A 14,813-nucleotide genomic window follows, 5' to 3' on the forward strand; every position below is an offset into this window, starting at 1 on the left:
TCTCAAGTTAGGTGATAAAATGACTAGGAGGAAAATAGCATTGGGATGCATAAGACAGTTCACTGCCAATGGTTGTCAGCACCCTCCTGTTCCCCAGCCCTCCCTTCCAGCACCTCCACCAGCTTTAGAAAATGAAGTTAAATCTTAGAAGGGAAGTAAGGCAAAGAGAAGTAAGGCAGGAGGTGAAATGAGTTGTGAAGTGGGGTGTGCTAAGGTTCCCACTTGCTCGGAGGAAATGGCCTAGATTAAAAATCTTCTCCTAAACCATACGAATCCCACCCCATCTTGCTCCACTTCAAGGGTCAAGAGGGAGCAAGCATTACGTTTACTTACTGCTTATTTAGCTGAAAAAATAAATGAGATGACAATCTATCTATGTCTGAAGTTGCTTCAAAATAATTCAGAGTTGGGAAATGTGGGATGACATAGAGAAAATAAGATTTCCCATGATTCTATAATTGTTAAAGCTGGGTTATGTACATATAGAGTTTATTACACTATTTTTTTTCCTTTTGAATATGTTGGAAATTTTCCATAATAAAAAGTTAAGAAGTATAAAACAGTTACTGATTTGCACATTCTAATCCAGTTTGCTATTTTTCAGAGAGGCAAATCAGTGGAAAATTAAATCAGCATACTGGACTACTTGCCCTTGGTACACCTCTAACTGAGAAAAGTTTTTGTTGTTGTGGTTAATTGCCGTCAAGGTGATTCTGACTCATGGCAACCCCATGTGCAGAGTAGAACTGCTCCATTGGGGTTTCAAGGCTGTGATCTTTCGAAGCAGATCACCAGGACTGTCTTTCAGGGCGCTTCTGGATGGGTTCCGACAGCCAACCCTTTGGCTAGTAGTTGAGCACTTAAACATTTGTGCCACCCAGAGACTTGAAAAGAGACCTTGTTAACTCCAGAAAATAAAAGCATGCGTGACTGCTCTGTAGGATTTTCCTAACCCCCCCTGAAATCACAGGTACCAGTAAACCCTCCCCAAGAGAACTTTATCTGATTTAAAGATAATTTGCAAAGAAAGCAAGGTCCACTGTGAGCTCCCCATTACCTGTGTGATCCTGGATTGGGCCGGTTTTGCTGGTCAACACACTCCATTTCAGTTGCACGTGATTGTCATGTTCCCAGTGACAGAATGTCTTGTGAGAGCCCCAGCCAAATTCACAGTTAAATCCATATGTTGGAAACTCTTCAGTGGGTGGAAGGGAAAAACAGAGACAAATTGAATCACTGAGGGTCAGAAAAGCCTTTAATTATTGCATGGAAGTCACCATTCATAAAACTTCTGTTTAAAGATTCTGGGAAAGCCACAAAATTCAGGATTACCTGGAAACTTGAAAGATGCATGGGGATGTCAAAATGTTTGCAAAATTACATATAGTCATTTTCTTTTAAATCCAGCTTTAAAAAGATTACAGACTCCCTGTCAAATTGGTTTTTCATAAAATTTTCAGGAAGGTTACTTTCAAGAGCATGTATATTACGTCTGCCTCTCCATATTTCCAGCATATTTAATATGAAAGATACTCTATTCTTGAGGATGAATCATATAAATCGGTATCTACCAAGGAAAAGAATCTTAATTAGAGATTGACCCCTGAACCTCAAAAGTCTAGAAATGTGAGTTGGCTTTGAGTCTCATCATGGAGGCTCTCTGCATTCTCACCACCATCTATGCTTCTGGGTCTAGGGTGCTGGGGTAGAAATCTCTGCAGCATTCTCTTGAAGATTTTGTTTTCCTTCTGTGCTTTACATCAGATCAATTATTTTAAGTATACGCTTTTTTCATGAATTTTAAAATTTGCTTGTAAATTGTTGGCCCCACTTAAAATCTCAGTGAAAGGTCGTGTTAAAGCCACACACATTTACATAGCTTTCCTTTTTTTTTTTTTTTTTTAATGTTTCAAATGTGTCCTTTGGAATCTGAAACGAAAGCAAGAATGGATTTCCAGGAATGAGTCTTCTTATGTGTTCTGCTAGGTGCTATTTGACTATGGTGTTTTCTTAAACCATAGCCCTAGTTGTTACTCAACCACTTTGTTTGGAAATAGCTTGACTTTTTAAAGCATGGGAAAACCAAAATCCTCAACGTTGGGAATTCTTTTGGTGAAAAGCTAATGAAAAAAAATGATTCTAAAGGTAAAATTCTCATTTTCTGGATGTCCCACTCGCTTGGACACCTTCTCCCCCACCCCCCAATATAAAATGAAACAGCAGGTTTCTTTAATCAAAGAGGGTCATTGCTTCTCATCGAGTTTAGGTGATCCACAAGATGGCAGCATTGAAACAGAAAGAAGAAAGGCACGTAGGGTGTCTTGCCAATTGAACTTCAAAATAAACCTCAAAACAAGCCCCGTGCACAGTAAGGGAAGTCTGGTATTATATACTGGATTAGGGTCAGGCTGAGATCCTATCTTGTTTTGGCTTTCCTTTAACTTTGTTCAAGTGTTTGGCACAGAGTAGTTTGCTTTCTCCTCTGAACCCCACCTCTGTTGCTCCTCCCCACCTTTAACAATGGTGTTTGAAATTTTAATGGAAATATATATTAAATAGAGAAGGATGCTCTTCTTTTCATGCTTAGTTTCCAAGGACTTCTCTCTGAGTGCTAACGTCAAATTCTGGTAGGTACGCACCATGTGAATTGTCAAAATGGAGCTGGATGAATTCTCCTCTCCAGTGACAACGTGACCTCTCCAAGGGAGGACACGGTTGGTTTGGGAAAGTAAACTCCTAAGCCAGATGACGTATATAATATGAGCACTTTCAGTTAGTGGGAAAGGGCTATATTTCACAGCTATAGTGTCATCGGAGGGATATATATTATGCCTAGTCTATCGTAACCATGAAATAAGACTTCTTAAGGCATGAGAAACTCGTTCCAAAATTTACACACTTTTGCACAGAAAAATTGAATCATGCAGATGAAGTGCAGCCAGCTAAACACTGGCTGAATGGTTGAGTGACCTTGGATGTCACCCTCCCAAGACACTGGAATGAATTGTTGCATAATCTCCTTAGAAAATGCTAATATTGGGAAATGTTAATGTGTGTGTGGTTTTGTCTTTTCTCCTTAAATATAGTTATAAGACATGCACATGCAGGAGGGCAATAAGCCATTACAGCGCACATACTTCTGGTTATCTCTTAATAGCTTATATTTATTGTAGTAGTTACTATGAGTTGAAATCAACTCAACAGCAATGGGTTTGGTTTTCTTGTTTTTTATTGTAGTAGTGAAAACTACATAGTCCATTATTTTGGCTATTAATATCCTGATGATATCTTAAAATGAACTTGGATGTTTTCATAATGACCAGGACATGGGATGGCTTTGCTTGAAGGGATGTTCCAGGCACTTCTCCTGGCTGCAGTGAATAGCAGTCAGCCTCACAACATCCTTCTGAGTCCGACGAATTTAACAAGGCTGACTGCCCCAGCTTTCTGATTCGTGCCACCCTTTTGTCTTTTTGTCCCCAAACATATAATTTACGGCAACTCATTTATTTAAAAGAAATGCTTAAAAAAATGCATTTTGTGGGGGAGGGGTTTGGAGTAAGTGGTTTGACATTGAAAGCTCTAGCCTGGCTTGAGAGGCAATTAAACATACAAAAGGAAAGAAAAAAGTAAGAAAGAAAAGAAGGAGTAGAAAAAAAAAAGTGTAGAAACAAACAAATGAAAGAAATGTACAGGGCTATTGACCTTTAAATCTTCACAATATTACGTAGGCCCTACAGCTGCACGGCTCTCATTAAGTTCAACGGGAATAATCTGGTTAAATTCCTTCTCGACTCTTAAAAATAGCAGGAAACAATATTCTGAACTTAAAACAAATTTATAGTCTCTATGAGCAAGAACCAGCTGTGCGCGTGGAACCTATCCGGCTCGAGGTTGAATCATTAACACTGTATACGCACAAGGATTTAATTTTTAAATCTGGTATTCAAAACTTCTGAGTATGTGGACTCCCTTACTCGTAGGCTGGTTTCTCAGTTCAATCAAATGGAGATGCTGAGGCCCATGTAATCACAGGTCATGAACACACCCTGAGCGGCCACAGTAATGTCTGAAGCCCATCAGTGAGTTAAGAGGCCTTACGAGGGAAACTGTATCAAATATGCAGGGTTCTCATCAGTTGCTGGCAGAGCATTAATAGACTTTTATGCATCTGATTACAACCTAGACAGTATACGAATATTATATACCCACTGAGTTTGTTATATGAAATCTAAAGACTGTTTAACTCTTTGTGGCCTCAGCAAAATTGGATTATGATGAAGGTCTGGGAGTCTCATGTGCTGCTGCTGGTAAAGATGCCTAAAGAATCTGAAACCTGCAGAGTAGTGTGGACTATAAAGTATCAATTAGGTATATCTAACTGTGCAAAAGGTCAACACGGTCACTGCTAACCAGAAGACTGGAGGTTCAAGTCCACCCAGAGGGACCTCGGAAGAAAGGCCTGACAATCAACTTCTGAAAAATCAGCCCTGAAAGCCCTGTGGATGGCAGCTCTCCTCTGATGCACATGGAGGTGCCCTGAGTTGGATTCGACTCCACTGCAACTGGTTTGTTTGCTTGGTTTTTTTTTTTTTTTGGACCTGGCCTTTGAACTCCATGTCCGCTCAGGTCCTCAAGCAAGGCCTGGGTACTGGCCTAGCTGGGAGACAACAGTGTGAATAGAGCTTCTCCAGAGAAGGTCAGACAAACCAATGCCCATAATTGAAGGCTTGGAGCCCAGATTCATGACTCAGACAACGGAAAAACTGTTCGGAAACCAAGTCGATTTGTAAAGGACTCAGTGCTGACTGTGAAATTCAGTAAGCCATGTGGTTTGAACTGAATTTGTTCAGATGGTGGTGGAAATGGGTCTTACTGGTTCATGATTTGTATACCTGCCCTGGCCGCAGTAGACCCTATGAGAGGGCCACCTGGCCCCGAAGTTCCTCTCTGAGGCCATCAGGTTAATGGCCTTGAGCTCATGCCCAAATCAAGTATGTTAAAATGTCATTCCTGTTCTGCCCAGCACTCAGGGGAGAACTATCCAGAATCTATAGCTTTCCATTTTTTCCACAGCCGTTCTTCCCTTTTTTTTTTTTTTTTTTTAATGATCTCTATTTCTTTTAATAGGAAGGAGGAAAGATGAGATAAAATAAGTTAGTTGGCAACTTCATAGTGGCTTTAAGTAACTCTCTGGCAAGAAAAGAAGCTCAACCAAGAGGTAAACTATTTGTTACTTCATTTATTCATCTCACCCTTTTCCCCTATTACAAGGGGTTGTAGAAAGCCAGCTGGGGGTTACTATCCTTTCTCCACATAAAACACACTGAGGGCAGAGAACTACCAGGGAATATAGGCAGCTTAAGGCAGGGCTCCACTCAAAAGGTTGTTGGTTGCTGCCACGGAGTTGGTCTCTGACTTATGGCTTCCCCATGCGCAATAGAATGAAACACTGCTGGGTCCTGTTCCATCCCCACGATCAGCTGCAGATCAGACTGTTGTGGCCGTAGGGCTTTCACTGGCTGATTTTCAGAAATAGGTCACCAGGCCTTTCTTCCTAGTCTGTCTCAGCCTGGAAGCTGCACTGAAATCTGTTCAGCATCATAGCAATATGGCGGCTGCCCGTGAGGTACATGAAACCCCCATCTCCCTCATGGAAGGTGAGCATTCGGCCGCTGTACCACCACTGCACATTCACTCATGACAGGGATACAACCTCTGAAGGCCACCTTTTACAACTCAGAAAGGTTTGTGTAGGACCATAGGGTTTTCAGGATTTAGGTGATCTTCTATTTTATTTTTTGGCATTTAGGGTTTTTTTTTTTTTTAAGCTTAGTGGTGGCAGGAATTGTGTCAACCTGAGTACACCACAGAGAAACTCGGGGTTAAGTTCAGCTGAAGAGAAGTTTGTTTTGCAGTTTAATCAGGTCAACAGTAACAGAGTCCTTTAAGGAAGCACACTAATTAGAGCCATCCTTTCTACTTTCAGCCTAGCTGGGTAGTGTCATGCTGTTGAGGAAACATTGATATACACCACATGCCCCAATAATAAATGTCTGTGGAGGCCAAGGCTTCAGGAAAGGAAATGGGAAAAGCAGGACAACTGACCTGGTCACCTTTCTCTAATGATTAAAGTATTTAAAACCTCTGATTGCTTAGATTGACTGTTTCCCTTCATGTGTGTCTGTGGGGAGGAGTTTCACAGAATCCTAACAACAAAACAAAAAAAGAGAGCGAGGGAGGTCACCCTTTAACCGTGGCTGGCCTCCGGGAAAGAAGCCCGGGTGGTGCGGTGGTTAAGTGCTTGGCTGCTAACCAACAGGTCGGCAGTTCGAAACCACCTGCTGCTCCTGGGGAGAAAGATGTGGCAGTCTACTTGCTTCCATACAGATTTACAGCCTTGGAAACCCTATGGGGCAGTTAGTTCTACCCTGCCCTAGAGGGTTTTTGTGAGTCGAAATCCACTCAACAACAGTGGGTTTGGTTTTCGGTTTGAGCCTCTGCTAAATAGTAAATGAAGGACTTTAAAAGTCACTACGCTTTTCTATTAATAAACGGAGGAGATGGTGCCGTTCCTGAGAAGGCTCCTCGCCCCATGGACAATTCCAGCCATGGTTCCCTGAACCCCGTTTCATGGCCCGCCCACTGGAAACGCTCTTGTAAAACTGCCAGCTCTGTGGCAGGCAAAACTGACAAACTTTGCCTGTCTCGGCAGTGCAGAATTGTGATGAAAATAAATAGGAAGGCTGTTGCCTGTGCGATTTCCTTCTCCTGTAGTTTGCAAACACAGTCCATGTCCTAGACGCGCTGCGTTTAAACAAAGTATGTTACTCAGCTCCTTCAATCGTGAGCTGGGATTGTCACATTTGGCAATTACTGATGGAGAAGGAAGTCTCGCTCCCTGCTGCATATACATGTGGATGGAAGGCAAGAAATATTTATGGCTCACGCTTGGAGACCAGATGCTGTGTGGCATCTCTCCTTCTAGGCCGTTCAGGGAAACTGAAAACCGAGAAGCGCAGCAATGCAGTATTTTTTTTTTTTTTTTGGAGGGAGAGCACGCGTGGGATTGACCAAATTTTATATTTAATTTGATACCTGATTGTATTGTACTGTCTAATACTGTTGGCTTTTCTGTGGTCAGCACAGTGGTACCCCCTGAAAAACAAAAACAATGACAGACAAAAATGAGAAAAAGGAAGCACAGTAGATACTTTGCAACGCAGACACTTTGCATGCAACATGCATCTATTAGAAGCAAAGATTTTCCACAGGAAATTCTTCCTTTAATTCCAGCTATAGTAATGATTTTACTTAAATTTTATTCCCCACAAGTAACAAATTCAAACTAACCATTGCTTTTTTTTTTTTTTTTAACCCAACAAGTTTCTTCTAATGCATCCAGGCAGCAGCCAGAGTTTGAGAATTTGTTACAAGGGCATTCAGTGGTTCCCTGCCTAAGCCTGGTATACAACTGTAATAGCAAAAAGCAAAGGTCTCTGAAAGCCCTGGGTGCCTGGGGCATGAAACTTGACCTAGACCTCTAAGCTTCAAATAGTTCTCCAAGGTTTCAGATGTGTCTTCAGGGGAATTGCGAGGCTAGACCCCACAATCTATTTTACAACTGAACTTTTAATGTGAGTGACAGTGGCTCCTCCTTTTTTTTTTTTTTTTTTTTAAGCACTGCTATAGTTGTTTATTTTTCCCAAGGACAAATATTCCGCCCAGTATGTGGTCTGGAGAAGCTGCAGGAAGCAGCAGGAAAAGGGGAAGGGAAGAAATATTTCTTCATCACCCCAAGGAACTGCAAGACTGAACAAAAGGCCAGTTGAACACTGAACTTGCAATCAGTGTGGGCACATTTTGGAATTCCCAGTCAGGCGACATGTGCTAACTGAGTCGAGCGAGACTTTGCCTTACCCTCTATTCATCTATGTTTTAGCTCTTCCATTTTCCACTCTTATCGTTATTCTGTTTTAAAGTGGTGCTCTCAAACATGCCCAATCATAAAAATCCCCTGAGTGCTTGTTGAAATTGTGGGTTCACCATCGCCCGTCAGTTTGTTGTAATGTGGTGCCTTCCATGTTGCTATGACGCTGGAAGCTATGCCGCCAGCATTTCAAATACCAGCGAGGTCACCGTGGTAGAAAGGTTTCAGTGGAGCTTCCGAACTTGGAGGTAGATGGCCAGCAAGAAAGGCCTGGTGATCTGCCTCCAAAAACTAGCCAATAAGAACCTTAGGGATCACAACAGAACATTGTTCAACTCTGCTTCTTTGAGATATTTCATCAGGAGGGGTCACTTGCTGCAGCGGGACAACAGGCCTGGTGAAGCAGAGGGCCGACCAGGCTGTGGGAGACCCTTGGGGGAGATGGATTGGCACGATAGCCGCGATTACGGGCCTGAGCATGTCGGAAATTGTGCACATTTTCTTTTATGTACAGTATGTATTGCACAATATGTATTTTTTTATTTGATGGATTAAAAATCTTTTTAAAAGTCATAGCAACATCAGAAAAGAGAGACAAAAACACCAAGTCTTCTGCACCCAGGGCATTTACTTATAAAGTACAAGGAGATTTAGCTGGGAAAAAAAAGACAGCATTTTAAATTCTGACACTCCAGATAATGGCAATTAGTGTCAGCGCTTTCCCAAAATTTGGTTAATCCACCCAAACTCTTTCTGTTAGACTATCTACTAAGTTCCCGTCTGTTAAAACGGATGAGTCACTTGTTCAAAATCATAGTCACATAAATCTTTATTACAATTCCCCTAAGAATGCCTGCTGGTCTGCTCAAATATATTTGCAATTTCAAAGATACAGTCCCACTTAGCTACTTACCCTTTGTACTCTTTCTTAAATGTTTAATATTGTGGTTACTATTGTTACTGTCTACGCAGGGAAGGATTTTATACATGTAAAGCACCTTGTAATTTTGTTTGATGAGATGTAGAAACCTCTATGGCATTTTACTCACTGACTTTTTAGCCTCAGACACCTTGGTATTGCTAAGGGTACTTAGAAGCCCCACAATGCCTGTGTTTTGGATCAGTTTGGAAAAACCTGCTAAGACAAGCTGTTGAGGATGCAAAAAGGAAAGATAGCTCGAGGACAACCACAGTCTCCAGCACTTCCGCCACCACCACCATCATCACCGTAACAATTATGCATCTTCCAGGTCTAGACATTATACTGAAACCTTTATGTTCCTTATACTGAATCTTTACGTTCCCGGAACTGAATCAAAACCATCCCGTTGCAGAATAAGAAGTTGAGGTTTGGAAGGGTTAAGTAATCCATCCCAAGTAAAATGGAATAACAGAGCTGAGACTCAAAGCCATTCCAAAGCTTGTACTCAGTCTACTTTACAGCAATGCTGACTCTCTTGGCCACCCCTAAATACACTGGAGATTCGGCTCAATTAATGACAAGACACAGAGCTGGTCCTGGGCCTGTTTGCCCTCAGATCCATTTCTTGCCCTTCCCTGATCTCCGTGTCACAGGGAGGGCTGATGTTTCTGTGTCACTGGCTTCCCGATGTATTTGGCTGATGGGAGGAGTTTGGAGGGCAAAAGGAAAAAGCAGGTTATTTCTGGTTATGGCCCCATCCGGTGGCATCTTGGGTATCAGCTGCTTCCTTCACGATTTCAGTGGCTGCTGGGCAGGCTTCCACAGGGTAACCCTAGTCCCTGGGATTTTTCCACACTTCCTGCTCCTTTTGTCCCTTCAGCCTAGTGGTGGGGTGGTGTCCTACTGTGGCTAATCCCTAGATTCCTTCTTCCAACACTTATGTAACCAGTTCCCTGCATCGCGTTCTATCTGAATGAGTGTTTTCTGTAAGCCTGAGGAGACCCTACGGTATAAAGACCTTACCTTGTTACAGTCTGGATACTGCTAGTTTAGACTGACTGATCCCTGTTCCCACCCTGACCATCCCTCATCCTGCTGGGCAGAGCCTAAAGTTGTCTTATCTTTTTTAGTTTAAAGCTTTGAATTCTGTTCCTGATAATAATGCCACCTAACATTTCTGTATGCGACTGGGTTTTTTTTTGGGTCAGATATACTGAAGAAGGGCCTGTCTCACTGGGAGGACCAGCTGACCCACAGTCTCTTTCTAAGAGAAACCTTCATCCAACAATCCCTGCTAAAGCAACAGTCTTGGGCATAGGAATAAGTGGGTGTTTTTGTTCCTCATGACACCATCACCATGGCCACTACTGACTGGACCAGGAAAGCACCTTCCACCTAAGAACAACCAACTCTTGGTTGGCTGGCTTCCTACCAAGAAACCTGGAGCAAGAGCTTTGCCCATTAGGTCAACAGCAACAATCTATAGGGTGTTTGAACCATAGATTTAGGGGTCGGTTAGTTGGAAGTAAGAGCAGAGAGTCCCCCTGAGAGAAAGAGACAGAGGAAAAGATGTAGTGTTATTGGAAGCACTCAGAAAAGACTGGCAAGCTCTTGCTACAGAGTTTGCCACCCCCTAGTTTTCTGGTTAGCCTATACTTTTGGCTAAGATTTTGGCTAAGAACACATTAGCATTCTGTTCCTGGTGGCCTTATAGAAGAAAGACTCAAGGTGAAAATTTGCTTTTTAAAACCGATATGCATTATCACACACTTGCCACCTTTTAAAAACTTTCCTTTGGTAACCTTGCTGTAAACTGCCTACTATCTGATATAATCTGAGTGTGTTTATGTTCCTTGCAACCAAAAAACCCAGCTACAACATGTTTTAAAGCATCTTTATATACCTTCTGTCTCATGTACACCGCAGCTCCATGAGGAAGGTGGGATGGAGGTTATCACTATCATTAAAAAGAAGGCACTCAAACTGTAGATCAGCAAATCACTTGTCTAAGGTCACTGGGCTAAGTGACAGAGCCAGGACTGGCATCTAGGTGTTTTGATTTTTTTGTCAGGTGAGGGTGACACAGGACTGGGCATTGTTTTGTTCTGTTGTATGTACATAAGGGCACTGTGAGTTGGAGTCGACTGGATGGCAGCTATCTATCTGTTTGTCGATTGAACTATCTGCCTATCCACTTATCTCCATCAGACCTAACAAAGAATCAGAATTTCTAAGCGTGAGCCTTGAAATCTATATTTTGAAAGCTTTTAGCTGAGTTTTACAATCTGCTGAATTTGGGAAACTATCATTTGATACTTATTACTTAGGTGCTTGAGAAAGCCATTTCTCCTTATGTGTGTCTATGACGCAGCTCACGGGCTAAGGTAATCTGTTACCCCAAGAGATAATGTACTGAGCTGACTCAGGGTAGGCGGTGGGCCCAAGACTATCATGGAAATTTTGAGATTGTTCTAAGGTGTTGTGATCGTGTACCTTGCAACAGCATCATTCGATAAAGATTTGTGATTATCTTTATCCTGGCCAGGCCCTAGTCTTATACTTGCAGCTCCCACAGACAAGAAATCATGCTACAAATCCAGAGCACGAATGAGAAAGCTGTAAAACTCATGCCCTTGGAATGATCTTAGGATTTTATGAGCTCATCAGCTGCAGCATCAAGTCACGTTACACTCGCTGTCCCAGTAAATATGCTGGCTGAGTGGCCACATATGTGCCTGGCCTCAGTGAGGCAGGCACCAGAAAGAAGGAATTATATATATTATGGGTTAAGAAGGTGAATCTATAATGGCAGAATTGGAGGGAGGCCAGAATATATTAGCATTCTGTTCCCCATGGCCTTATAGGAGAAAGGCTCAAGGTGAAAATTCACTTTTTAAAACCGATATGCATTATCAGTTTTTGTTAGAGGTTGGGAGCCAAATTCCGCTGCTGGGTACACACAGCTCCAAAGTGATATTCGGCCTCCTGGTACCTTTGAAGCCAATTGTATTATCCAAGACTTCAAAGGCATTTGCAAATGATTAACTTCAGGGTTGAATTTTCACCTTGGCAAGCAAGTATAGAAGTGCAAAATCTCTCCTAATTTCCATGCATTTGGTGCGGTTCATCTGGAATTCAGAGTTGTTCTTTGTAAGTAATGAACATTTCGCTACAATCCTTCTCCCTTTCTATGTACAAATAGGTCACCCCAGGAGGAGAAATTAAATCAACACCATCTGTGTTAAAGAACAAACAAACAAAAAACACAAAAAAATGCTGAAGAGAGCATTGAGCCCAATTTCCGTGTTGCCACCAGTCAGGGTTAAAGTGAGAACGCTCTTGGTTTGGTTTCCTTACACTGCAGAGCCAAAGTTTGCCGCTCGAACAGTAAAGCCTGTGACGGAGTTAGCAGAGAGGATGCGGTTCTGTGTGAGCAATAATGAGCACAGTATTTAGATGGAAAGATGCACCTAGGTTAGGTGAAGCTTTTGCTCCTTACATTTACATAGGAGCACAGCCCTTTTGGAAACCCTAGTGGCATGGTAGTTAAGTGCTACGGCTGCTAACCGAAGGGTCGGCAGTTCGAATCTGCCAGGTGCTCCTTGGAAACTGTATGGGGCAGTTCTACTCTGTCCTATAGGGTTGCTATGAGTCGGAGTGACTCGATGGCACATAACAACAACGCATCCTTTTTCAGAACAGGATAACACATTGCTTCATAAACCAAAATCAGGTTCGTTTTGTTTTTTTAAAAGGACAAATTGCCCTTCATGCAATAAATGAATAAGAACCATGATAACGCCTTCTAAAATCACCCCTACTTCATGCGGGCATTGGTTGGCATTATCAACACCTCCAGAGGATCTTAAAATACGTACGTGTTTACAGAATTATTGAAAAAGCCCTGACGCTGCAATGGCTGCTAACTGCAGGGTGGGTGGTTGGAACCTACCCAGTGGCCCTTCGGGAGAAAGACCTGGAAATCTGCTTCTATAAAGATTACAGCCTAGAAAAGCCTATGGGGCAGTTCTACTCTGTCACATGGGGTCACTATGCATTGGAATAGACTCAACAGCACTCAACAACAGCAGCAACATAGAAATATTGAGACAAATGTACTGGCCTGAGAAAATAACTTATTATTAATTATGATTTTTGCTATGGTAATAGGTAAACTCGATAGCACTATTTTTTTTAAATAGGTAAAAGGAAGAAAAGCTGGTGATCTGCTTCCTAAAAACTAGCCATTGAAAACCCTGTGGAGCACAGTTCTACTCTGACACACATGGGGTCGCCATGAGTTGGAAATCAACTAGAGGATAACGGCTTTTTTTTTTTTAAATATGTAAAAAAAAAAAAAAATTAGAATGTACTTTTTTAAACACTCTAGATAAAGTCAAACCTTGTACTTCCACAGGCTTGTCAGTGTTTCCACTATAAATGACCCATTTTCTGTGGTTTGTAACTCCTTGCCATACACAATTTGCTCCAGGCTAACATACTTGCCCTATTTCGTTCAAAGTCTTCAGTTTCAATTGATTCAGTCATGAGCTAATGCGCAAATGAGAAGGCTGGTTGTTCTGATATAAGGAGTAGGTCTGAGGCTTTGTTTCTAATCAATATTAACTGACCACTTCAGGATTTATGAAGAAAAGAATCTCCTCCACCAGACTGTACTTGAAAAGCGTATACTGCGATTACTGCAGTCACTCCTGCTCATGAGGCATTTCACTACAGATGCCTGATGGGGTCCACAAAAAGCCTGGGGTTAGCAGCAGAGTGTTTACAGGCAGCCCCAGGAAGGTTTCAAAGGACCTGGTTCTTGGGACAGTTTTCTGTTTTTTACAGAATTGGAGATGGAGTTTTTCAACTTGAACTTGATGCCTTATGCAGAAAATGCCTCTGCATTAATTACAGTGATTTTTGTGGCCATTTACCTACAAGATTTGCATTCAAAAGCCCACAGCAATGTAACATTTATTGGCCGTGGAGATGTAAATGATTATTCTGGAAATTTGGAGAGAGATGGCTTTAGGAAGGTGGGATTTAAATGTAAACCCAGGGCAAGGTACTAAACTTCTGAGCTAGATTTTTTTTTTTTTTAACCCATTATCCATCTCAGAATGCAAAACTCTCTTGCTCCTTCAGAGCAGAGCTTTTGAAGTAATTGAAAATGTACTGTGGGAAGTGTCTTTCAAGATTTTGCACTAACGCTTTAGACAATAACATGAAGTTACATGGTAACGACTTCAGTTTTCCCGTGGAAATTAATTCTGTTGGCTCTCTGAGTCCCTACTGGGTAAAAATACAGACCTGCATCCAAGGGCTCATATTTAATCTCTGAGGTTTGGGATTCTTAAAACGAGAGTCAGGTTCTATATGAAACTGCAAATGACCTGGGTAGCAGTAAAGGCCCCACAAAAGCTTTTGCGACAATAGGGTGAAAATCCTCGTGCCTTGGCCAATTTCCAAATGGCGTAATCCCATTTCCCCACTTGCCTAATATTTCTTCTGCTTTTCCAAGTGGAAGAGAAGGTCATTTTCTAGCTTGCAGAGTTTTAGTATGTCACAGAGTAACACTCTAGGCAGATTAGTGAGATATTTGGCACACGCCATCTCTGATGTAGATGCTAGCTGGTGGTGATGTGACTCAACAACTAACCTGCCTTAGTAAATTCAAATGTAAAACGCTTTGTGAAATCCTCATTTAAAAGCTGCATTTCAGGTATAAGCCTGGTTTCATCAATTAGTTGCAGAAAGGGTCCACTCAAATAACTTTGTCCTAGTTAGAACAGGAAAATAAACATTCCAGTGTGTGGTTGTGTCTGATGAATGCATGTGTTAGGGGAGAGCTGAAGAGGCAGGGTGAGAGGGGAAGATGAGGATCAGTTTAGCACATTTAACCAGTTGCCATGGCTTCGACCTTGACTCATGGCAACCCTATGTGTGTCAGAGTAGAAC

General features: G+C 42.0%; 1 protein-coding gene across 9 annotated transcripts in view; it reads right to left on the bottom strand.

Annotated features, from left to right (window-relative positions):
- The window catches only part of NRP1 (neuropilin 1), a 188,652-nt gene that overhangs the window by 16,632 nt on the left and 157,207 nt on the right, over window positions 1–14,813 (bottom strand). For 7 of the 9 annotated variants that reach the window (XM_049881642.1, XM_049881641.1, XM_049881647.1 and 4 more), the window contains 2 exons: window positions 7,099–7,158; window positions 1,058–1,195 (listed from right to left, as the gene is read on the bottom strand). In XM_049881642.1, coding sequence (XP_049737599.1) covers window positions 1,058–1,195; window positions 7,099–7,158 — 198 coding nt within the window. The remainder of the gene's footprint in view (window positions 1–1,057; window positions 1,196–7,098; window positions 7,159–14,813) is intronic. The other 2 variants (XM_049881649.1, XM_049881648.1) reach the window with 1 other exon arrangement.

Source organism: Elephas maximus, chromosome 4 (genome assembly GCF_024166365.1).
Source record: "Elephas maximus indicus isolate mEleMax1 chromosome 4, mEleMax1 primary haplotype, whole genome shotgun sequence".
In the NCBI taxonomy this organism is placed as follows: Eukaryota; Metazoa; Chordata; class Mammalia; order Proboscidea; family Elephantidae; genus Elephas; species Elephas maximus.